This window comes from Octopus sinensis, linkage group LG1 (genome assembly GCF_006345805.1).
Source record: "Octopus sinensis linkage group LG1, ASM634580v1, whole genome shotgun sequence".
Classification (NCBI taxonomy): domain Eukaryota; kingdom Metazoa; phylum Mollusca; class Cephalopoda; order Octopoda; family Octopodidae; genus Octopus; species Octopus sinensis.
In genome coordinates this window covers 204,795,304-204,822,638 of record NC_042997.1, presented here as the reverse complement: position 1 = coordinate 204,822,638, position 27,335 = coordinate 204,795,304, and the positions used below count along the sequence as shown (strand labels likewise).

At 38.7% G+C, this 27,335-nt stretch overlaps 1 protein-coding gene across 4 annotated transcripts in view; it reads left to right on the top strand.

The window, feature by feature from the left end:
* Positions 1-27,335, top strand: part of LOC115232373 (myosin heavy chain-like) — a 141,274-nt gene that overhangs the window by 19,148 nt on the left and 94,791 nt on the right. For 3 of the 4 annotated variants that reach the window (XM_036508595.1, XM_029802228.2, XM_036508575.1), the window contains exons 2-4: positions 16,062-16,185; positions 19,398-19,479; positions 22,713-22,835. In XM_036508595.1, the coding sequence (XP_036364488.1) occupies positions 16,120-16,185; positions 19,398-19,479; positions 22,713-22,835 (271 nt within the window). In that variant the 5' untranslated portion in view covers positions 16,062-16,119. The remainder of the gene's footprint in view (positions 1-16,061; positions 16,186-19,397; positions 19,480-22,712; positions 22,836-27,335) is intronic. The other variant, XM_036508587.1, reaches the window with a different exon arrangement.

The following is a 27,335-nucleotide window of genomic DNA, read 5'->3' as shown; positions in this document are numbered from 1 at the left end:
AGAGGGAACTGTCCGACAGTGGAAGTATATAAGGTATTCTTATACAATAGAGTTGTTCAGCTTCTTCAGTCATAGTCTATCAATCTGCATCTATCTGTCTACAAATCAATCAAGCAGTGTCCCCCATCTCTCTCTCTCTCCCCTTCCTCTGTGTATGTATATATACATATATGTTTGTGTGCTAATGTATATATATATATATATATATATATATATATAAATTAGAAAAAAACCCACCTTTTATCAATTCAATAATGAAAAATTAAATTATACCATCCAGAAAATTGCATATTATAGAAAGATTAAATATAAGATAAAACATATAACGATGATTAAGTAATGTGCAAAATAATAAATTAAACGTATATATTTGGTAATTATTATATATATGTGTGTGTGTGTGGTGTGTGTATATGTGTGTGTGTGTGCATATATATATATATATATATATATATATATATATATATCATCATCATCATCATCATCGTCGTCATCGTAATCATCATTGTTTAACGTCTGCTTTCCAAGCTGACATGGGTTGGATGGTTTGACTGAGGACTGGCAAGCCAGGAGGCTGACCGAAGGGGGTCTTTATGACAGTGATGGTGGTGGGGTTGATGGCAGTGGTGATGTTAAACCACGTAGTGTAGTATGTTTTTTTATCCAAATACTTCATCATTATTCTAGCAACTTTCATAATACCAATATCACGGTACTACAGTATCAACCAGACTATCACATGTCATCATACATTGCTAGTCACAGTGTACTTCACATTGTTTTAGCTTTCGAATGATGCCACCCCCACTGGCCTGGGGAGCAGGTCATCATTCCCCCTGATCTATTCCATAGCAGGGTTACCCCATTTACAGCAGAGTGAACTGGAACAACATGAATTGAAGTGTTTTGCTCAAGAACACAGCATACCAACCATGTTCTAGTAGTCGTGAGTGCAATACCCTAACCCCCAAACAAATGTAAACCTGAAGAAAGGGGCTAAACTCAGAGAGGACAAACAAGGACAGACAGACGGATTAAGTAGATTATATCGACACCAGTGTGTAACTGGTCCTTAATTTATCGACCCCGAAAGGATGAAAGGCAAAGTTGACCTTGGCAGAATTTGAACTCAGAACGTAATGGCAGACAAAATACAGCTACGCATTTCGCCTGGTGAGCTCGCCTGGTGTGCTTGCCGCAAAAGGTTACCATCATCAAAAAGTAAGCCATGAACTACTATAGTTAGTCGTTAACCTCATCAAGAAGTAATTCTTTAAGCTATAAATGAAACCATAGAATATCTTTTGGGTCTCGATTTTAAATATGTTCATTTATTCTCTGTTCAAACATGCTTTTTCCTTTGTTGTTATTAAAGGTGCTATTTGCGATGACATTTCTTCTCATGGCTAAGAATATCAATTTTTTTAGATTATTGTGCTATCAATTAAACATATTCATTATCTTTTTAATTTTCCAGCCTCCTTTAGTTAGACATTATTGATTGAGAATCGTGTGTATCATTAAACATGTCCCACACAAATTAGTATTTGAGATCTTAATCAAATGAGATTAAATGGAAAAAAACATCTGATCTCATCAAACTGTTTATTCAAAGAGGTTTACCTATTTATGCAATCACATTTTATCTTATAATCCTTAACATCATCTTTATCATCCCTTGGCTTGAAGTTGACACCTTAATACTACAGCCATATTGTTGTGCTTCACAATAAGTCCCACAACGTTACCTGGTCATTCATCTTATTCTATCTTCTTCTTACATACAAGTGCTTCTAATTAGGTATCTTGTTACTTACTACATTGAATATGTTGACACTAACTTAACTATTATATTTCGTGTAGATGTCACTCAGTAAATAAATTCTATCCTTTTTTAAAGGATGCTGAATTTTTGTGCTTAACTGTGCATACAAAGTTCTATATCTCCTTAGAGATTCTCTTATTGGTAGTAAGAATATTTTGGTTGGCTACAGGGAACATGACTATTTCCCTTGAGAGAGGATCTGGTATTTCGTTGGCTTGAACCACATTCTAGGAGATGTAACTACTTCATCCAACTCTTTTATCATCCTGCATGTAGAAAGGATTGTACTGTTATCCATGAAGGCTTTTAGAGGTAGCATCTGAAATCCCTCTCAAAGTTCTGTTGGAGCTGACCATCCCAATGCTGCCTTCAGGATGACCTCCATTGCCAACACAAACATCATCGTCATTTGATGTGTTTTCCATGCTAGTATGGGTTGGACAGTTTGACAGGAGCTGTCCAGGCTCCGTGTCTGTTTTGGCATAGTTTTTATGGCTGAATGCCCTTCCTGATGCAAACCACTTTACAGAGTGTACTGGGTACTTTTAAATAGCATCTGCATGGGTGCTTTTCACATGGTACCCATGAGCCTGCAAGATTAGAAATGATCAGCTGAAGGGGGATGCAGGGGGCAGGCATCTATGCAAGGATGACCACATATTTAGTTTGATGCGTCTTCTCAAGCACAGCAAACTGCCAGGAGTCTTGGTCCCTTATTATCCCCTCTGTGAGGTCCAACATCTGAAGATCCTTTCTCACCACTTTGTCCCATGTCTTCCTGGGTCTACCCCTTCCACATGCTTCCTCCACAATTAGAGATTGGCACCTTTTGATGCAACTGTTTTCATTCATACACAATACATGACCATATCAATGCAGTCTTCTCTCTAGTACACTACATCTGATGCCTTGTATACCCAGTTTTTCTCTCAAATCACTTAGACTCTGTTGTATATCCACACTGACATAACCCATCCAGTGAAGCATAGTGGCTTCATTTCTTTCAAACCTTCACATGTTCTCAGCAGTCACAACCCATGTTCCACTGCCATGTAGCATAGCTGTTCATACACAGGAATCATACAATCTGCCTTTCACTCTAAGGGAGAGGTACTTCATTACTAACGGAGGAAATAGCTCTATTAACTTTACCCAGCCTATTCTTATTCTAGCAGCTAGAACAACCTCCACCACTGCTAACTAGGTCACCTAATTAACCGAAACTGTCGACTACTTCTAAGGGTTCCCACTGACATTTGAGGGAGCCTATTTTTTGTACATTCCTTGTGTTTAATGTAGCTGCACATCTTCCACTCATAAAGGCTACTTTCTTTGTTAGTCTATCAGTGATACTGCTGCACCTCTTATGTGTCCATAGCTTGTACTGGATACAATGTATGCAGTCTCTCCCAAACACCTTTTCTGCATACTGAGCTGTGCTATCTCCTTGACCACTTTGATAAATACAGTGAAGTTTATGTTTCCCCGAAATGATACCTGGTGAAACATTTATATTGTCATCATCTGTGTTGTTGTCATCATTTTAATTTTTTTTTTTTTCCATCCTTGTAAGTTAAGAGACATGGCGAACAACAGTTAAGTCAAATGAGTCAAATAAGCAAATACAATCATTCATCAACAGATGCTTGCGTAATATACTTAAAATTAGATGGCCCCAACACATAAAGCAATATGGAGCTATGGCAAAGAAAAAAATCAAGTTTTGATCAGGGAGCAAATATTTAAGAAAAAGTGGAAGTGGATTGGTGGGAGCACAATTGTTGAAGCACAATTAGAAAAGACACAGCAAATGTAGCGAAAAGTGCTTTACAGTGGAAACCGGATGGATATAGAAGGAGAGGTAGGCCTAAGAACTCGTGGCGGAGATCAACACAAAAGGAACTAGAGAAAGGGGGACATTCATGGAAGAGTATAAGTACAGAAGCGAAAAATTATGCGACATGGAATTCAACTATAAGTGGCCCATACTCCACGTTGGAGGGTTAAAGACATAAAGAAAGAAGAAGCATGCGTTACACTGCTCTTCTCTAGCACAGAATCTCTAGCATCTTATCACTTGTCTCAGTCCGTTGTGAAGCCAACTTTATCTTTCATCCTCCTTGGTATCAATAACATAAACAACCACTCCAAAACAACAGGTTGGCAGAAATTGTCAAGGCATCAAATGGGATACCTGTGGTATTTGTTCCAACACTATTTTCTAAGTTCTTGTGTGGTGGGTTTAATCTATCAACCAATTATACTTCATCTGCCCCTCGGGTACTTTTGGCAGTTTGTTCTGTTTCAAATAATTTAGGCCAGTTTACTAGGTTGAGGATAACTACCTTCAATTGTCACTAATTTTGATCAAAAAAAAATAAAGGGTCTCAGGCATTGTTCTTCCCTCCTTGATTAAATGGTAAAAAATATAAATTAAATGGCAGTTTAGATATGATTTGAGAATTACCAAGGTTTTTCATTATTATTGTTATTATTATTTTGGTTTGGCTCAAGTTCAATCTTATTCCTTATAATTATTATTATTATTATTATTGATTGATTGATTTGACCCAGGTTCAATCTTACTCCTGGTAGAATTTATGTGGGTAGCAAGTTATTACTTGTAACCTTAGGTATCCACAAGCTTTCAATAGTCTTTCAAGTGCTTAAAACCCTTTTGATAATCTTTCCTGTCCCTAAGAGGCAAACCTTCAGTAGAAGCTCTGCAGAGTATTCTTTGGGGTCGATAAATTAAGTACCAGTGAAACGCTGAGGTTGATGTAATCAACTAGTCCCCTCTCCGCCAAATTTCAGGCCTTGTGCCTTTAATAGAATGGTTTATTATTATTATTATTATCATTATCATTATTATTATTATTATTATTATCATCATTATTATTATTATTATTATTATTATTATTATTATTATTATTATTATTATTATTATATTATTATTATCATTATTATTATTATTATTATTATTATTATTATTATTATTATTATCATTATTATTATTATTATTATTATTATTATTATATTATTATTATTATTATTATTTATTTTTTTTTTATCTCAGGTTTTGTTGGAACTCCTCAAGTCTTGCATACATAATGAGCTTGATGCCTGCAGCCAATGGTACCATGCTATCTGTTCTTTTCAAATATCTAATACTTTCCTGATTCTTCTGGCTACTGTTGGAAAAGAAAAATCCTAACATTGGGCCACAAGTAACTTTAGCTGTCAAGACTCCTCCAAAGTATTCTAGCTGTTCCTAATAACACTGTTTTCTGGAGCTGTACTAAACTGGGTTTTATGCCTATTTCCTCTATCTATCTGTTCAAATCTTTAGGATAGTTCCTAGTACACCTATAACTACTGGGATACATTTTACCTGCCATAGTCTCTGTAATTCAATGCCTAGGTTCTGGTATTTTGCTATTTTTCTATACTCCTCATATTGATTTCTTCATCATTTGGGACTATAAAGTCAATTATCTGGCACTTTCTAGTCTCTTTATCTACTACTACTAAATCAAGCCTTCTAGCTTCTATTACTCTGTCAGTCTGAATGTTAAAATCTCACATCTTATATTTCTTATTTTCTAGTACTTTACTAGGTTTATTTTCATACCATTTATCAATATGGCCAAAAGATAGCTTTCTACATAACTCCCTAATTTGTCATGTCTTTTCTTGTATTCTTTCTGCTACATTCACTTACTGTATGAGTAACACTTTCTTCTTTTGATTTGCATAACCTACATTGGAAATCTACTTTGTTTTGGTCTATCTTGGCTTATATACAATTAGTCACTAATGCTTGATCTTGTGCTGCTACTAACAAACTTTCTGTCTCTCTATATAGCCATCCTTTAAGCAAACATAACCATGTCTCACTACTACTATTTGCTGCAACTATCTTTGGAAATCTACCATGCAATGCCTTCTCCTGCCAGTCAGATAACTTTTGTTCTTTTTTCTGGTTTTTAATTGCGTTTGGTTTTTTTGGCTTCCCTGTCTTGCTGTGACTCCAGCAGCCCTTAATAAACGTTTTTCCTTATTACCTACATAGGAGTCTATATCTACTTTCAATTCTGCTTCCATTTCTTGCTGTATTCCTGGCACCTAGGGCAGATAAATGCACTGTATAAAATGGCAGACCATTAAAATAAACATACCAGATTGTTCATTTACAAAGTCATGTGATAGAGAAAAAAGGGAAGCAAGACAAAGAGAAAAGTGAAAAAATAGATAATAAAAAAGTAAACAAAGAAAATAAAAGGGAAAAAGGAAAGAAAATTCACAATGATAATACTCTTCTCAGTATGTGTGATGTACCAATTAAGACAATCTTTAACATTTCCTGCACGGATAGTAAGCCAGGGATCATTCTTAAATAATTTTCAGTTCCTTTTTTGATCATTCCAAGTGCTCTTACAATCACTGGTATTGTAAATGTCTTGAGATGCCACATCTTTTCGATTTCAATGAGCAAATCTTTATATTTTCTGAGCTTATCAAATTCTTTTTCCTGAAATATTATGGTCACAGAGTATGTTCATATCAATCAATAAACAGACTTTATTGTCTTGGTCTTTCACAACAATATCTGGTTTATTTGATTTGATAGTTCGGTCTGTACATACTGGGAAATCTCAAAGAATTGTTACATTTTCTCCCTCACTTACAACCTCAGGGTGGTGCTTGTATCATTTATCAGCATTTTAGATTTTATAATGCTGACACATTATCCACTGTAGACATTAACCAAATCTGTCATGTCTTGATTTCTACTCTACAGGTGCTAAAACCTTACACCCAGAGATTAGGTGGTCCACTGTTTCAATCCCATTTGTGTGCCAGATTGAGCACAAATAGCAAAATTAGACTCACATCAGGGCCTTCATGTGTCTGCAGTTGAGGGTCATGCATTCCATGGCATAGAAGAAGCAAGAGAGCACAGCAGCACTGTACACCTTTATCTTTGCACTGCAGGTGATGTCACCGCAGTTCCATAGATGTTTCTCAAAGTCAGAAGTCACGGCACTGCCAAGATAGTTAAAAGCCTCAGTGTACCTTAGGGGCTCTTTGTGTACTGTCACTGGTTTGGGCATTCTCAATCTATTTGTGATACACAGATATTGTTTTGAGCTGAGTGGGGGTTCTAGATTCGCTTGTTCCAAAATATAAGGACACAGATCGTGTCGTATAGCCAGCTGGAGACAATGTCTCCTGGGGCTAAATTACTGCAACATATGCCCTATCCCAGGACTGCCATGTTATGTTGGCAAACAATCTATATTACGAATCTCAGTTTTGCTAACTGAACTGAAGGCCACAAGGTTGGGAAGCATGCTTCCTAAGCACACAGCTATACCTGTGTAGGGCAGCAAGCTGGCAGAATAGGTAACATTCCACACAAGTTGTTTAGCAGCATTTTTTTTTTGTTTTCCATTTTACTTCCAATTTTACATTCTGAGTTCAAATGATGCCTAGACTGACTTTGGCCTTTCATCTTTTGGATGAGGCAATATCAGTTTGATGGAGAGAGAGAGAAGGAAAAAGAGAGAGAGAGAAAGAGAGAGAGAGAATTTCTTTATTCACCATAAGGTTGGGAAAAAGAGGGGACGATACAAGGACAGACAAAACAAACATTGGGGTCAGGGTATCGAATGAGACGAAATGTATGAATAAACAAACAATTAAAATATATACAATTAAATGAGAATGAGTGAATAACAAAAAATGAAGCGGAGGACGCGGTTGACCCCACAAACCACATACTCACACTGAAGACTTTGCTTTCTCCTTTATTACATTCTCGATTAAACAGGTTCTTTCACTCGCAACATACTTGCTATAGACTTAAAAGCACAAACATTTGACCTCTGGAAACAAATCATCTGAGCAGGTTGTTGAGTAAGAAATTGTAGAAACCTCGTCTGTTGTCAATGACAGGAAAGTTCATGATGTGTGTGTGTGTGTGCATGTGCGCAGATGTGTATGCCTGTGTGTGGGTATGTGTGTGTGTATTGTATTTCTGTATGCATGTATTATGTATCATTGCAAGCGTGGTATCAAAGTAATTACAAGAGATAGACAGTTAATGAGATAGGTGCTGATACCTGTTGACGAGCCACCAATCTGTGTGTGTGTGTGAGTACGTATTTATATGTATGTGTGTGAGAGCATATGTGTATGTATGTGTATGTATGTTTATGTATGTATGTATGTATGTGTGTATGTGTGTATGTGTGTGTATGCATGCATGTATGCCTGTATGTATGTATGTATGTATGTATGTATGTATGTATGTATGTATGTATGTATGTATGTATGAGTATGATTTAAAAAAATTGTTTTATATTTTTTACTCAACATTTTGGCTTTAAAATTGAAATTTGTCCCTATTTTTGTGTCCTTTCTTTTAGGAAGTACCAGTTGGACACTGGGGCCAAAGAAATCAACTTCCTCTACCTTTGAAATTGCTCACCTTGTGTTTAAACTTACAAAGAATTATTCAGATTTACATAACACTCCATACATCCTGTTGTATTACCCGTGCTATGTCCTAATATTTGACAGTTAGCTATGAAAGATCAAAGCAGCTCTAAAGTAGCTCAGGTCTTTTGTTTACAAAGGGTGACATAACTGTTAAATTAATGATATGAAACTGAGATCATTGACCAGTTTTAATCCTCATCACATCCGCAACATCTCCCCAGCAAATTCAAAATAGATCTGCTGTCAGGATATTTCTCTATTTCGTCAATTAATTGTAATTGTTTATCCAAACAGTTGTGAAGCTAAATAGATTAAATTTGAGATATGTATCGACAAGTTTCACCGTTCACATCGAAGGAGCCAATGTGAGAGCCTCTCATTGGCTGCTTGGTCTGCTAGAAATAGCAGCCACATCTACCTCAAATAACACCCTACCATTCGAAATAAAGAAAGGATGAAGAGGATGATGTAGTCTAACATACCCTTAAAACATAAGATGGCCACAGCTTTGGACGTGGGTCAGCAAGGTCATGGGTGACCCGATGTTAAACAACATCATCAAGAGAGGACCAATCATGCTTATCATTTCTATTATCTCTTGGACAATATATGCAAAGACTTTTACACCTGAAAGTATGCACAATATGGCCAAACGGCTTCCTGTTTGTCATCATCCCTTTTATTCTAATAACTTAACATCTTTCCTGAAATGGCTACTCTCTGAAACTCACTACCATCATCTTATTTTCCTCTTGACTTTGATATTCAGTTCTTTAACACTTTAGCATTCTTCCAAAATATTCTTCCCTGCTGCATGGCCGTGAAACATGGGCTATGACAGCCAGGTACATGTGTAAGCTTGAGAGAAATGAAGCCAGTATGCTTCGCTGGATGTGCAATGTCAGTGTGCATGTTTGACAGAGTGTTAGCATCTTGGAAAGGAAAGTTAAACATGAGAGGAATCAGATGTGGTGTGCAAGAGAGATGACTGCACTGGTATGGTCATGGGATGTGTATGGACAAGGACAGTTGTGTAAAGAAGTGCTGATTTCTAACTGTAGAGGGGACTTGTGGTAGAGGTAGACCCAGGAAGACATGGGATGAAGTGGTGAAGCATAACCTTCGAAATTTGAACCGCATAGAGGCAATGACTAGTGACTGAGAACATTGGCAATGTGCTCTGCTTAAGAGGACCGATCAAGCCAAGTGTACCTGTGCTGGTGGCATGTAAAAAAAAATCAGCCTTTGAATGTCAGGCCTCATGAAGGCAAAGTGACTGAGTACCTTTCAAGCATTGGGCTTGACAGAGGCAAAGTGACTGAGTACTTTTCAAGTGTTGGGCCTCATGGAGGCAAGGTGGCTGAGTTCCTTTCAAGCCTTGGGCCTCACGGAGGTGAGGTGGCTGAGTTCCCTTCGAGCATTGGGCCTCATGGAGGCAAAGTGGCCAAGCTCCTGGGTTGCATGGAGGAAAAGTGGCTGAGTTCCTTTTGCGTGTTGGGCCTTATGGAGACAAGGTGGCTGGGTTCTTTTTGAATGGGCCTCACGGAGGTGAGCTGGTTGAGTTCCTTTCAAGCATTGAGCCATATGGAGGCAAAGTGGCCGAGCACCTTTCAAGTGTTGGGCCTCACAGAGGCAATGACCAAGACCTTTGCCATTATGTCGTGCTTGAGAAGACCCATCAAGCCGAGCAAAATCGCAGTTGTGGCAGATACCAGTGTTGTGCAAATAGCATCTATGCTGGTGGCATGTAAAAGCACCCATTACACTCTCGGAGTGGTTGGTGTTAGGAAGGGCATCCAGCCATAGAAAACTACGCCAAATCAGACTGGATCCTTGTGTAGCCTTCCAGCATGCCAGCCCAGTCAAACCATCCAACCCATGCCAGCATGGACAACGGACGTTAAATGATGATGATGATGATGATTGTGAATAAATATATATTACATTTGACAGAATAATGGGAATTCTAAAGGTTTAAGCTTTCTGTCAATCAACATTTTTTCAATTTGTAGGTCCCTTCTTCTCATTGTTTCTAGTCTTTTACTCTACAAAGGCCTCAAGCTTTATTTGAGACAAAATCATATTTAAAAATTCCATAAAGTCACTGGTTCAATCCCACTACATGGTGTTTTAAGCAAATGTAATTTTTTATAATGTAGGTGTGATCCATACACTGTGAGTAAAACAGGTAGATGTAAAATGTAGAGACACTCACTGATTGGAGTCATCATCATCATCATCATTTAACGTCCGTTTTCCATGCTAGCATGGGTTGGACAGTTCGACTGGGGTCTGGGAAGCCGGAAGGCCTCATCAGGCTCCAGTCTGATCTGGCAGTGTTTCTATGGCTGGATGCCCTTCCTAACGCCAACCACTCCGTGAGTGTAGTGGGTGCTTTTTACGTGCCACCGGCACAGGTGCCAGGCGAGGCTGCAAGAGATATGACCACCTCACACACTGTGGTCATGCTGATTCTGCTTGAGAGTTACATTAAGGGACCATATCTCTGTTGGAATACTCAGCCACTTAGATGCTAATTCAAGAGGAGAGAGTTTAGTTGGCCAAAATCAGTTGACAACTAAATCCTCATTGTTAAACGATGGCAATTTCCCTTCAACTTCACCACCACCACCACCACCACCATCACCACCTCCGCCGCCGTATCTCAAAAGCAGCCAGCTGGAATATTAATGATGTCAGTTAATGAATTCAATGATTCAGAAATCAATAATTGCCAGTAACAATTAAGCATTTACTTCTTACAAGACTATATAAAACTGTTATCCATAATATACTTGAATAAGGGACTGCTACTGATTGGAAGAAAGGTAAGATACCCACACTATGTTAACTAAGGTTATATAATATGCCCACCCCTATCTAGCATTAAACCCAACCATATCTATCTAGTTCTATATTTAAGAGATGAGGAATTATGTACATTATTTACATTATTTACATTTGATGGCTATTTGTCCTCAACGTTTTGGCTGCTATACCTTCCAGTTTTCATCAGGTGCCCACGGGCATATGGTGTAGTGGTTAAGAGCACGGGCTACTAACCCCAAGATTCCAAGTTCAATTCCAAGCAGTGGCCTGAATAATAAAAATAATAATAATAATAATAATAATATCGAAAAATACCTTGGGAATGAGAACCCAGGTTCAAAATTTTCCCAAGACACTTGAAGGCTGGAGGGTATAACAGCCAAAATGCTGTGTTAACAACAAACAAGATGAGAACAAGTATCCATCAAATGTAAATAATGTACATATCTATCTAATATACAACATATTCACACTATATCAAGCTGAAGTACAACAATATATGCACTTCATATTTAATATATACATATATATATTGTTTGGCTCCCATGCCGGTGGCATGTAAAAAGTACCATCCGAATGTGGCCGATGCCAGTACCCCCTGACTGGCTCCCATGCTGGTGGCATGTAAAAAGCACCCATTACACTCTCGGAGTGGTTGGTGTTAGGAAGGGCATCCAGCTGTAGAAACACTGCCAGATCAGATTGGAGCCTGAGACAGCCATTTGGTTTGCTAGTCCTCAGTCAAACCGTCCAACCCACGCCAGCATGGAAAGCGGATGTTGAACGATGATGATGATGATGGTGATGATGATGATGACGACGACAACGACGATGACAACGACAATGATGATGATGATGATGAGGAGGAGGAGGATTGTAGAAAACGTAAATCTGAAAGAAGAAGCACACTCTAAGATGCAGAGCAGTATATATTAAAAATGGGGAAGGCCAGTTTATGGAATTACCTTAGGTTTCCTGTCCATAAAGGGTTTAGCTTGACAGTGTAAGCCCTTTATGGATGGGAAATCTAAGGTAATCCCATTAACCAGCCTTCCCCATTTCTATGATATATATAGATATATATTTACAAATTTGTAAACAAACCTGAAGGCTGTAAATTACGGAGAACAGTGACACACATAGGTCCTTTTTAATAATAACTATAATCATATATTATTTACAATGATATATACTCCATTTAAAGCAACTAAATGTAAACAATTGTTTAGGTTTAGTCACTTTAAATGGAGCATATATTGAATTGGATTGAATTGAAACTAGTTTCAGCTCATGAGTTGTGGCCATACTAGGGTACCACCATTTGCACTGCTGTACTGTAAATCTTTATATATAAAAGTGAAGTTGTGTGTCTGTCTCCTACGATTTAGATTCCTAACTACTCCCACATTTTGCGGTGCAGTTTAACCAAAAGCGGGTATCTTATAGTCGTGATTCATATCGAGCCCTTCTGGGTATTAGCGCGTGTCTATGATGAGTCTACAATTTAAAAAAAAATTACCATCATTTTTTCTCATTTTTAATGCATTTTTCTGCTATTATATAAGGGAAGTAACTCTCTAAACATGCATTATTAAATCTCAGAACGTAAAAAGCTACAGTAACACCCCCCTTTGTGGTTAGCCATATTGAGATGGCTATTATACTTTACATCTCTAAAAATGCTTATATAGTTATTTCCCTTACAAACCCGAGCAACGCCAGGCAATACTGCTAGTAATATATTATTATCATTATCATCGGTTGGTGCTTTTTATGTGCCACCGGCATGGAGGCCAGTCAGGGTGGCACCGGCAATGGCCACATTCGGATGGTTCTTTTATGTGCCACCGGCACTGGTATCACAACTACAATTTCCATTGATTTTGATCGATTTCGATTTCAATTTCACTTGCCTCAACAGGTCTTCACAAGTAGAGTTTTGTGTCCCAAGAAGGAAAGGTATGCATAAGCGGACTGGCTACATACAGGTAGAGGTCACGGGTTATGGTCCAACTTGTCCTGCCGGGTCTTCTCACACACTGCATACATATATATGGAGAGAAGAAATATATGCTTTATATCTAATATATAATATACCTAAAGTATATCAACCTGAAATTGTACAACATAACCATACTTTACCTATTTAGTATAGCACATGTACACAACTATATCTAACTAATATATATTGGGTTCTCAGACAAATTTACTCTTTTACTCTTTTACTTGTTTCAGTCATTTGACTGTGGCCATGCTGGAAATTTGTTCATTTCTTTCCAATATTATTTGTATTAACACAAAAAATAATTTCATCATAGTGTTTTATGAGGTTTTTGAGGCTCTGTTCTTCCTCTTCAAACTTTGTTTATAGTTTTTGAAATTTGAGTAAATTTTACCTTTTTTCAGACATATGAGGATGGAGTGTCAAACCGAGCATTTTTGACACTTGTTTCTCATCACTTCTAATCAAGCTTCTAAAGCTGCCAAATCCACATTTGTTCTGTACACAAAGAAGGTGCTATTACTGAAAGAACTGCAGGGAAAATGGTTTCCATGCTTCAAGGAGGGGAAATTTGACCTCACAGGCTCTCCATACTCTGGCTGACCTGGTGAATTTAATGAGGATTAATTGATTCAGTTCATTCACTCCAATTCAACTGACTCAGCAGATAGGATGCTCTCGTGATTCTGTTGCCCGTCATCTTCACTTGACAGGTAAGGTTCAAAAACTTAGTGTATGGGTGTCACACACTTTGAGCATAAGAGACAAACACCAGTCCAGCTGCCAATGCCAGCAATTTGACATAAAGTTACTCATGGACGCAGAGATTTCTTTACAGCATCATCACTGGCAATATCAACTGGCATCTTTAAATCAATATGATGCAGAAGAAAGAATGGCTGAATCTCAACATGCAAGCAATCCCTTGACCCAAGACAGAGTTGCATCCATTCAAGACAATGATCTATATTTGGTGGGATTGGGAAGGGCTAATTCACTACAAAATGCATAAAATCGAACATGCAGTCAATGCATTGCTTTACATTCTGCAAATGCACTTATGCAATGAGGCAATTTTGCTGAAATGACCCAACTGGTAATATGGTACACTTCATCAACATGACAACACTCACCTCCACAATACAAATTTGACCAAAAATGCTTTTTATTATCTCAAATAGGAAGTTCTATTGTACTCACCATATTCTCCTGATATTATGTCTTCAGATAATCATCATTTTTGATTGCCTTCCAACACCTTGCAAGATGTTTCATTCAACTATGGTGTGGCATTGAAAAGTGACTCGATGAATTCTTTGCATCAGGACCTGGTGATTTCTATCATCAAAGCATTAACAAGCTTGTGGAACATAGGCAGAAAGTCATGAACAATGGAGGAGAATATATTATTGACTGATTTGTTAAAATTTTTGATGGAAAATAAAGATTAAAATAAACTGAAAAAAAAAAGCAAATTCAAATGAATTTAATGAGAACCCAATATTATATACACACCATCATCTAATGTAAGGGTGGGGAAACCCCTGCGGGCAGATTTTATTGCACCCACAGGCAGATATACTCGTATGTATAAAATGTAGTAAATTTTTCAATTATAAAATTTATACAATATCTGTATGCCTATTTACGACATAGGTAGTGTTTCCACCTTGAGTTAAAAGGGTCAGACTCAAACAGAAACTCGTCCAACAATTGTCATTTGAATGGAAATTTTGTTTTCACTATAAAACACATATTGCTAGGTTTGTACCACCCCCTTGAGACCCAACTACTCTCTAGCTGACAAATATAGAACACCTCATAAGTAATATAAACGTCTTAAGTTCAGTGGCAGCATTGATGAAGATGTTATATGTTTATTTAATGTGTTAAATTTATCTTTAATTTGTTGAGGCAGATATTCTACAGCCAGATGCCTTTCCAGTCACTAACCCTCACCTGTTCCCAAGTGTATTTCTCCATGGCCAGATGTTTATGCAGAATATTGGAAATGAATGACACTGCTTGAGTGACAGTGACACTCATTTACAACTACCATGGGGTATTACAACAAAGACACATAAAGATACACATGCTCACTCACACACACACACACGTATGTATGTATGTATGTATGTATGTATGTATGTATGTATGTATGTATGTATGTATGTATGTATGTCTCTTCTATATTTTAATTATTACAAATCTTCCACTGAGGAGGGAGCTGGTTTCCAACAAAAATGCAAGGCTCCATCTTTGGTATGTAGTTAATACAGACAAATTCATGTTTGGAACTTGAGAAAAGTCCTGCATAGTTTTACTGTCCCACTCACAGATTGCACTTGTAATGTATGAGTATGTATGTACGTATGTATGTACGTATGTATGTATGTATGTATGTATATGTATGTATGTATGTATGTATGTATGTATGTATGTATGTATGTATGTATGTATGTATGTATGTATGTATGTATGTATGTATGTATGTATGTATGTACATACGTACGTACGTATGTATGTATGTATGTATGTATGTATGTATGTATGTATGTATGTATGTATGTATGTATGTATGTACGTACGTATGTATGTATGTATGTATGTATGTATGCATGTATGTATGTGTGTATGTATGTATTTATGTACATACGTACGTACGTACGTATGTACATACGTATGTATGTATGTATGTATGTACGTACGTATGTATGCATGATGTGCTTCTTTCAGTTTCCATCGACCATATCCATTTACAAGGCTTTGCTTGATTCAGGGCTATAGTAGATTTTTAAAATTGCTTTTTAAAAATGAGTGACATCCCGTTTGCTTTCACCCAAATATTTTAAACATCTTAGATATCATGTTTACTAAATCTTATTTACAATCTATGTTTAGTTAGAGAGCCATGAAAGAATAGTACCAAGACCCATAGTAAATATTTACAGTGAGAAATATGACTACCAGCACCACCGCCACCGCCGCTGCCACCACCACCACCTCCATCAACACCCAGACCATTGTAAGTATCTGTCATTTCTTATAGACTGTTAAGTGGGGAAGATTGCAGAATTAATTTCATTTTCTCCCCATGCAAAAAAGCACCCAGTATACTCTGTAAGGTGGTCGGCCTTAGAGGAGCATCCAATCGTAGAAACCATACCAAAGCAGGCAATGAAAACTGATGCAGTTTTTGGCCTTACCAGCAGCTCCTGTCAAACTGTCCAACCCATGCCAGCATAGAAAACAGACGTTAAATGATGATGATGATGAAGATGATGATATTCTGTGTGTGGTTGTCCTTGGATAAAATGAAATTTCAATACAGTCCCCACCTTAATGTTATGAATCTGTTGCATGACTTCTCATGCCAATGCAGCTATGACATAGCTGAGTAGTTAAGTAGTTTGCTTCATAATCACATGGTTCTAGGTTCAAGCCCACTTATATCGTACTTTGGATGATTCATACCATGGCTCTCTACACATTGTCCCAGATGAACCCAAAATTAAAGCCTTGTGGGTGAATTTTGGCTGATGGAAACTAGGTGTAGTATGTTAGAAAGGTATATGAGTATATATATTGTATCATCATCATCATCATCATCATCACCAACATTTAACATTTGCTTTCTATGCTGGCCTGAGTTGGATGGATTGACTGGAGCTGGCAAGCCAGAGAGCAGTGCCGAGGTTTCAGTCTGATTTGGCATGGATACCCTTCCTAATACCAACCACTTTACAGAGTGTGTTAGGTGCTTTTAATGTGGCACCACATGAGTGATCGTATGTGGCAGTGGCACAGCAATCTTGTAGGCCAATCTTCCTCACCAGGGCCTATGGTCTTAACACTTCTGCTGCGGAGGAGGACAGGTCTTCTTGAGATGTGAATACACATGCACACATGACAGAAGTAAATAGACACCCTTATAATCATTAAGATTTGTTTAAATCTGAAATTATACATTCAAATTATTTATTAATTGTTATAATGTAGACATGCCTTTGCCTTTTTCAATGCAAGGACCCTATTAGGCATATTACTTATCAGATGACAAAAATCCCTTGCAGAATTCCTTGCCAAGTTTCATGCAGTAATCTCAAAAGATCTGGCTTTGAAGATGCATTCTTGATCTTTTTATGAAGTGTCCTGTCCATTATGTCCCAGAGGTGTTCAATAGGGTTCATATCTGGTGACTAGCTTGGCCATCGAAGCTTTTTAGTGCCATTCTCATCCAACAAATCATGGGTCATTTTAGTCATGTGACAAGGAGCCCCAGCTTCTATAAATAAAGAGTCTTCCTTAATCATTTCATCACTGGAGAAGATTGGAAGGAATCTTTCTGCAATATGGACACATATTTATCTGAGTTTATGTTTCCCTCACATTCCACCAGCTCTGACCAACCATTGCTCCAAACTGCTCCCCAGACCATCATAGAACAGCTGCCGTGTTTCATTGTTGGCTGCAATCTTTTCACATCAAATTCTTGATCACAAAGTCTCCAGACCCACACTCAATCACTGTCAGGAAATACAGTAAATCTGGACTCATCAGAGAATATGACAGTGTCCAAAAATGCTAGTGGCCTCTCCACCATCTCACTGGCCCAATCTTTTTTCTGCTTGATGTTGGCTGGTCGAAGAAATGGCTTCCTTCTTGCTGTTCTGCCATAGTAAACAAGTTTGTAGAGATACCTGACAGCTGCTTTGGGACTGACATCAACTTGTTCTGCTATGTCAGAGGCCTTGCAACAAGGATTATTTATCCTCCATATTTCTATTAGCAAAGAGAAAGGTCCTGTCAGAGGGCCCTGGTTGATCTGGGTGAGGTGATGTGGACTCCTTCCCCTCTCTGATGAATTGCACAATCCCTCTATTAAGTGTAGAAAGTGGGATTCCAATATTTTCTGCGGTTTTATACTGACTATATCTACCTTCAGAATGACCCACAATAAAATTCAGACAGTTCCAAGGCTTCTTTTGTACATGGCATGATTAAACAGTCACATAAAGAACTTGAAACATAAAATATCAATTAATAAAAATTATAAACCTTTACCTTTACAAGTAAGAATAAATGCAAAACTAAGTTTTATGGAGTGTCTATTTACTTCTGTCATGTCTGTGTACACACACACACACACACACACACACACACACACACACACACACACATATATATATATATATATATATATATAAAGGGAAAGTTTACGAAAATAAACAAAAGATGAAGGCACGTGGAGTACAAACAAACAAATGTATTTGTATAGCGCTCACACACACTCACACACACACACACACACACAACACACATATATATATATATATATATAATATATATATATATAAGGGAAAGTTTACGAAAATAAACAAAAGACGAAGGCAAGTGGAGTACAAACAAACAAATGTATTTGTATAGCGCTCACACACACTCACACACACACACACACACACATATATATATATATATATATATATATATATCATCATCATCATCATCTTTTGATGTCTACCTTCCACATTTGTATGGGCTGGACAGTTTGAAGGATGCCAATGGTTTTTGCAGCTTGATGCCCTTCCTAATGTTAACCACTTCACAGATGTTACTCATTTTTAAAAAACCCGCCTTGAGCAAATGTCTTCTACAGTAAATCAAGCATGATCAAAGCCTTGTGAATGGATTTGGTGGATGGAAACTGAAAGAATCCCAATTTACACACACATACACGTGTATGTATTACGTATGTACGTGTGTGTGTGTGTGTATGACATGTGTATGTCTCTATGCTTTTTTGTCTTGCCGTTGCCTTAGAATTGTAAATGTGGCATGTGCATGGTATCATTCATTTCCAATCTCCCAATGCAAACGTGTCCAGTCATGAAGAAATCCCCTTGCAGAGAAACAAATGAGGGTTAGCAACAAGAAGCACATCTCATTGAAGAAAAACTACCTTAATAAATTCTGTTTAATCTATGTAAACAAGTGGATGTTAAAATGCTGCTGCTGCTGCTGCTGATGATGATGATGATGATGATGAACTCGATGTATCATTAAGAAGTAAAGTTTTCTGTACAAGACTCTCAGTCTCCCCAGGAACAGATTTACAATACATAAATTCAATCATGATGGAATGCATCAATTTTCAAAAATGATAACTTTAAGACTGCTTCACTTTATTAAATCATCATCTGATATTTTGACATCCATCTCTTTGTCTTCTTTTTGCAGGAATCTTCCAGTGATCTAACACAGTTCTTCAATACAGAACAGAATCAAGAGAATGAATCTGAGAAAGAAACATTAAATTCTAGTAAAATATCTTTCTTCTGTAGAATATTTTCGATTTAAATTTTTCCAGAATATTAATTGTTGTACATAATCATATCTACAAGCTTATATTTGGTACAGCTGATGTAAGAGAATTAAAACTGCTTTTTTTTTTCAAAAGCAGCCAACAAATATGAAAGGAGCCTGGATTGAACTTATAATGTGAAAAGTGTTTTTACTGATATGTCTGTAGAATGTAGTATCATGAAGAGTAAGAGAGAGGGAAAATATAAAGAGGGAATGCTATTTTGCAGTGCTAAAAGATATTATCTTGTGAATTTAAATAAGTCTTCTGTAGTTGAAATCTTCAAAACCACAGTTTGGTAAAAAAAATTATATACTAAAATTACAATTTTAAAGAATTTTCTTCACAGTGGAGACTTTAACTATTGCTTTGTTTTAGTAAAAGTTGCATGCTCCAAATTAATTAAAAAGTAACTTTCATTATTACTGTATAGACACACCTGAGTGTATTGGTTTGCATATTTAATTTTGCATACACCTGATGGAACTATATATTCAGGGTGGCAAGCTGGCAGAATCGTTAGCATGCCAGGTGAAATGCTTAGCAGTATTTCGACTGCCATTACGTTCTGAGTTCAAATTCCACCAAGGTTGACTTTGCCTTTCATCCTTTCGGGGTCGATTAAATAAGTATCAGTTATGCACTGGGGTCGATGTAATTAACTTAATCCCTTTGTCTGTCTTTGTTTGTCCTTTCTATGTTTAGCCCCCTGTGGGCAGTAAAGAAATAAATATATACTCAGTGTGTATTCTACTTTTCATATGGTGTCATCAGGGACAGTTCAGTGGTTAAGAAGCTAACTTAACAGCCATGCGATTTGGGATTGTGTCCCATGCTGTAGCACCTTGGATAATTGTCTTTCACTAGTGCTCCTGGCTGAAAAAATGCCTGTGATTTAACATGGTAGAAAGAAACTGTGTGGAATCCTGTTGTTGCATGTGTGTGTGTGTGTGCGCATGTTCATACAAATGTGTGTGTGTGTATGTGTGTGTATATCTGTGTATGTTTGTGTGTATACAGAAAGAGAGAGAGAGAGAGAGAGAGAGAGAAACTGAGAAAGATAGATAGATAGACAGATAGACAGATAGATAGATAGATAGACAGACAGACAGACAGACAGACAGACAGACAGACAGACAGACAGACAGATAGATAGATAGATAGATAGATAGATAGATAGATAGATAGATAGATAGATAGATAGATATAGATATATACATATACATATATATATATCATCATCATCATCGTTTAACGTCCGTTTTCCATGCTGGCATGGGTTGGACGGTTTGACTGAGGTCTGGAGAGCCAGGCTTCAATTTGATCTGGCAATGTTTCTGCAGCTGAATGCCCTTCCTAACTCCAACCACTCTGAGAGAACGAACAAACGAACATACATACATACATACATATATACATACATACATACATACATACATACATACATACATACATACATACATATGTTTACAGGGTGTCCCAGAAGTCATGCACCATTCTGGTTTTCATTTAAAATAATTAAAGCATTTTATTTTATTATATTTTTTTCTGCATGTTTTATTGTAGAAGGTGCTCAATTTGAGCATTTGTTACAATTAATTTCAATAAAGTGTTTTTGAAATCAATAAGGGTGTATTCTTTTAAAAAACCAGGATGGTGCACAACTTCTGGGACACCCTGTATATATATATATACATATATAGTGAGAGAGAGTGGGAGAGACAGAGGTACACACACATACATATTTACACTCATGCAATATACAAAAACACATATGTATCCATCGATCGTGACCGATGCCGGACCCTCCGGCCCCTGTGCAGGTGGCACGTAAAAAGCACCCAATCCACTCACGGAGTGGTTGGCGTTAGGAAGGGCATCCAGCCGTAGAAACTCTGCCAGATTCAGACTGGAGCCTGGAGCGGCCCCTGGCTTCCCAGACCCGGTCGAACCGTCCAAACCGTGCTAGCACGGAAAGCAGACGTTAAACGATGATGATGATGATGATGATGAGTGAGAGTGAATGTGTCTGTAAGCAGTACCTAAATAATATCAGCCTGTCTAACCCATGCCAGCATAAAAAGCATCAACATAAATCTAACATGAATGAATATGCATAATTTATGTAGTATATATATATATGTGTGTTTACCTATATGAGTGTATGCATATACGTGGGTTGGACAAAATAATGGAAACACCTATCATCATAGCATCATAATTTTGATTGATTTATTATTAGTGTTGCTTAATATGTTTTGCTAAAATTGCTGTTTCTTTTCAGATATCATCAGAAAAAAGTAATTAAAATTCATTATAATAACAGATCTATCAGAGGTAAAATTGTTGGAGCCGAAATGTTTGGTGTATCAAGAAGTACTGTCTCAAAAGTAATGACAGCCTTTGAGAAAGGCAAAAACCTCCTCATCAAAACAAAACTCTGGAAGAAAACCAAAACTTTCAGATAGGGACCATCGGATTCTTATACGAATTGTTAGAAAGGATCACAAAAGTACAGCTCCCAAAATTACTGTAGATCTTAATGACCACATCGAGAACCCAGTTTCCACAAAAACTGTTCGCCAGGAGCTGCACAAAGCCAGATTTCATGGGAGGAATGCAATCAGAAAACCACTACTTTCAAAAACAAACGTTGCAAAGTGTTTAGAGTGGGATAAAAACCTACAGAGTTGGTCCCTAGAGCAATGGAAGAATGTTATTTTCTCAGATAACTTATCCTTTACCTTATTTCTGACCACCGGTCGAGTATACCTGTAGAGACAGCCAAAAGAAGTACTTGAGCCAGACTGCCTTCTTCCAACTATTAAACATGGAGGAAGATCTGTGATGATCTGGGGGGGGGGGGTCCTATATCTTGGAAATCTGCTGGCTTAATGGTTTCCCTTCATGGCAGAATTAATAGTCAAGACTATTTAAGCATTTTATCTGATCAAATTCATCCTATGGTTGCAGAACTGTTTTCAGAGGGAAACACAATCTTTCATGATGATAATGCACCAATTCCCACAGCTAAAGTTGTAACTGAATGGCAAGAGGAACATTCTAGAGTGTGTGTGCACATGTGCGTGCATGCATGTGTGTGTGATTCAAAGAAATTGTTTTATATTTACTCATCATTTTGGCTTTAAAATTAAAATTTGCCCCTGTTTTCTTACCCTTTCTTTAAACAGGTACCCTGGTATCTGTGACAAGTAAAGTAAACAACTCAGAAATGTCCTGCCCTGGCCCAAGCCATAAACTCTTGGCATTGTACATGGACGAGAGATTTAAAGAAATACGTAACAACAAACCAAGTAATTGTATTGTCATAATCATTCCTTATTAATCTTTACTAATGGATATTTAATATTCTGACCTAATTTATGACCTGGTTGCAAGGAGGATTGGGTTGCAATGAGGATTGTCACAGATATTTTCAGTTCTTTAACCCTTTGAATACTAATCAGCACGAACCTGCACCTGTCTCTGCAAGTCTAAATTTCTGTTTTGAAGTGATTTAAAGTGAAACCTTTCATTGAAATTTCATGTTATGTTCCAAGCATCATCTTAATATTGATTAAGTTATTCTACCAAATTCTTCATTATTTGCAAAATTAATTGAAGTAATTAGGCACAGGAGTGGCTGTGTGGTAAGTAGCTTGCTTACCAACCACATGGTTCGAGGTTCAGTCCCACTGCATAGCACCTTGGGCAAGTGTCTTCTACTATAGCCTCGGGCCGACCAAAGCCTTGTGATTGGATTTGGTAGACGGAAACTGAAAGAAACCCATCATATATATGTATATATATATGTCTGTGTGTTTGTGTGTCTGTGTTTGTCCCCCCAACATTGCTTGACAACTGATGCTGGTGTGTTTATGTCCCCGTAACTTAGCGGTTAAGCAGAAGAGACCGATAGAATAAGTACTAGGCTTACAAAGAATGAGTCCTGGGGTCGATTTCCTTGACTAACGGCGGTGCTCCAGGATGGCTGCAGTCAAATGGCTGAAACAAGTAAAAGAGTAAAAGAGTAAAGAGTAATAGCAGTGAATTTCAACAGAAATATGGTAACAAAACGATTAAATACTTGTTTGATGATATAGACTGACATACAACTATCATCCTCATCCTAGTTGTCATCCTCATCATCCTAATCATTGCTTTTCCAATTTTCCATGCTTGATTTGGTCAGACAGATTTCACTGAGGCAGATTTTCTATGGTCAGATGCTATTCCTATCACCAACCCCACATGGTATCATGAAAAGGGCACACACAAATACACATGAATATACACACAAACATGCACAGATATATATATATATATATGTAGATAGATAGATAGATAGATAGATGTATATATAGATATATGCATATATATATATATATATATAATATATATATATATATATATATATATATATATATATATATATGCATATATACATACATATATATATCATCATCATCATCATCATCGTTTAACGTCCGTTCTCCATGCTAGCATGGGTTGGATGGTTCGACCGGGGATCTGCGAAGCCAGAAGGCTGCACCAGGCTCCAGTCTTATCTGGCAATGTTTCTACAGCTGGATGCCCTTCCTAACGCCAACCACTCCGTGAGTGTAGTGGGTGCTTTTTATGTACCACCTGCACAGGTGCCAGGCGAGGCTGGCAACGGCCACGGTCGGATTGGTGTATTTTATGTGCCACCGGCACGGAAGCCAGTCGAGGCGGCGCTGGCATCGGCCACTAGTCGGATAGTGATTTTTACGTACCACCAGACCAGGGATCCTGGCTGGTTCAATTCGATTTCGCTTTCGCTTTCGCTTGCCCCAACATGTCTTCGCAAGCAAAGGGGGGTTGGCATGGGTGCCTGTCGTACGGTCGGATTGGTGTATTTTACGTGCCACCGGCACGGAAGCCAGTGGACGCGGCACTGGCATCGGCCACGAGTCGGATAGTGCTTTTTACGTACCACCAGACCAGGGATCCTGGCTGGTTCAATTCGATTTCGATTTCGCTTTCGCTTGCCCCAACATGTCTTCGCAAGCAAAAGGGGGTTGGTATGGGTGCCTGTCATCGGATGCGGTTCTATATCGACTTCGCTTGCCTCAACAGGTCTTTGTGTCCAAGGGAGGAAAGGCATTCATAAGTAGGCTGGGCTCACTTGTCCTTCCTGGTCTTCTCATGTACAGCATATTTCCAGAGGTCTCGGTCGCTGGTCATTTCCTCAGTGAGGCCTAAAGTTCGAAGGTCGTGCTTCACCACCTCATCCCAGGTTTTCCTGGGTCTACCTCTTCCACGGGCTCCCTCAACTGCTAGGGATTGGCACTTTCTCACACACCTATCTTCATCCATTCTCGCCACATGACCATACCAGCGCAATCATCTCTCTTGCACACCACAACTGATGCTTCTTAGGTACAACATTTCTCTCAAGGTACTAATGCTCTGTCGAGTAAGTACACTGACATTACACATCCATCGGAGAATACTGGCTTCATTCTTCACGAGCTTACGCATGTCCTCAGCAGTCACGGCCCATGTTTCACTGCCATGTAGCATGGCTGTTCGTACACATGCATCATACAGTCTGCCTTTTACTCTGAGCGAGAGGCCTTTAGTCACCAGCAGAGGTAAGAGCTCCCTAAACTTTGCCCAGGCTATTCTTATTCTAGCAGTTACACTTTCAGTGCACCCACCCCCACTACTGACTTGGTCACCTAGATAACGGAAGCTATCAACTACTTCTAGTTTTTCACCCTGGAAAGTGACGGAAGTTGTTTTCTGCAGATTTTCGGAGGTTAATGCTCCCGAGCATCTGCCACATACAAAAACTATCTTCCCAGTTAGCCTACCTTTGACATTGCTGCACCTCTTATGTGTCCATAGCTTACACTGGGTACATCTTATAGAGTTTCTACCTACACCTTTTCCACAGATCGAGCAGGGCCATTTTCCTGAAGACATTTGTGGATTGTCTACCTTCCTACTTATTAGTACTTTGGTTTTAGCTAGGTTGACTCTAAGGCCCCTCGATTCTAAACCCTCCTTCCACACCTGGAACTTCTCCAGTTCTGATAGTGACTCAGCAATTAGAGCAAGGTCGTCAGCATAGAGGAGCTCCCAGGGGCAACCTGTCTTGAATTCCTCCATAATTGCCTGGAGGACTATGATAAATAGGAGGGGGCTGAGTACTGAACCCTGGTGGACCCCAACCTCTACTTTAAATTCTTCTGTGTACATGTTGCCAACCCTAACTTTACTTATGGCATCTCTGTACATGGCTTGCACAGCCCTCACCAGCCATTCATCTATCCCTAGTTTCCTCATTGACCACCAGATAAGGGATCGGGGGACCCTATCAAAGGCTTTCTCCATGTCAACGAAAGCCAGGTACAGGGGCTTATCTTTGGCTAGGTATTTCTCCTGCAGCTGCCTTACCAGGAATATAGCATCAGTGGTACTTTTCCCTGGCACGAACCCAAACTGCATCTCATCTAAACTAACTCTCTCTCTAATTAGTTGGGCCAAGACCCTCTCCGTAACCTTCATTACCTGATCCAACAGCTTGATACCTCTGTAATTATTTGTATCTAGGGCATCACCTTTACCTTTGTAGCAGTTGACTAGTATGCTGCTACACCAGTCATTGGGTATGACTCCTTCGTGTATCACCTGGTTGACTATACGGGTGACTAGGCTATAACCGACACTACCAGATGTTTTGAGCATCTCTGCAGTAATTCCTGAAGGGCCTGGAGCTTTCCCTGTCTTCATGCTTCTAATTACCTTAGCTACCACGGAACTATCAACTCGGATAGCTGGTCCCTCTGTTGGGTCAACATTTGGCAGACTCTCTTTATCCCATTCATTCTCTTTATTCAGCAACCTTTCATAGTGGCATCTCCAAACCTCTCTCTTTGCATCCTCATTTAGCGCAAGTGAACCATCATCCATGCAAACACACTTCTCTCCTACCACATCACGATTCTCTCTCACACACTGTCTTGCAACACGAAATACCTCAAGTCTTTCATCCTCACGGCTCAGAACATTGGCAAATTTTTTCTTATCCGCTTCCCCCCTGGCTAAATAAACCTGTCTCCTAGCTTCCCTTCTGGCTGTCTGATACAATTCCCTGCTACCACCGTTCTTCCAGTCCCTCCAAGCCTGTTTCTTTTGTCTAATAGCCCTGTCCACCACATTGTTCCACCACCACGTTACTCTGGGTCGAGACGGGACTTTGCTCCATCCACAGATCTGGTCAGTGGCTGTCAGCAGATTGTCCCGTAGAAATCTCCAGTTGTCTTCCACATTAAGTGAAGCTATATCCCCTTCTATTTCGTCAAAGGCTTCGAGTAGTATGTCTCTAAATCTCTGTCCATTTGCAGGATCTTTAAGCTTCCAGACCCTTCTCCTCCAAGCTGGTCTTCTTCTGGGCAACCATTTAGCTCTGATCCTGATGTCGCTAACTACTAATCTATGTTGAGGAGTACATTCTTCACCTGGAAAGGTTTTGGCATTTATAAGCAGCCCTCTTTCCCTCTTTCTGGCGAGGATGTAGTCAATCTGACTAGTGTGTCTGCCAGAACGGTAGGTGACTAGGTGAGAGGTGGGTTTCCTGAAGTTGGTATTGCAAACCATAAGGTCATTTGCATCGCAGTACTCCAGCAGCCTGGTTCCCTCCTCATTTCGAGAGCCAAAACCATAGCTACCATGAACGCCATGGAAGCCCCCGACATGCTGGCCAACATGTCCATTGAAATCACCTGCCACAAAGAGAAGGTCACTGTCATTTGTCAACGAGGTAG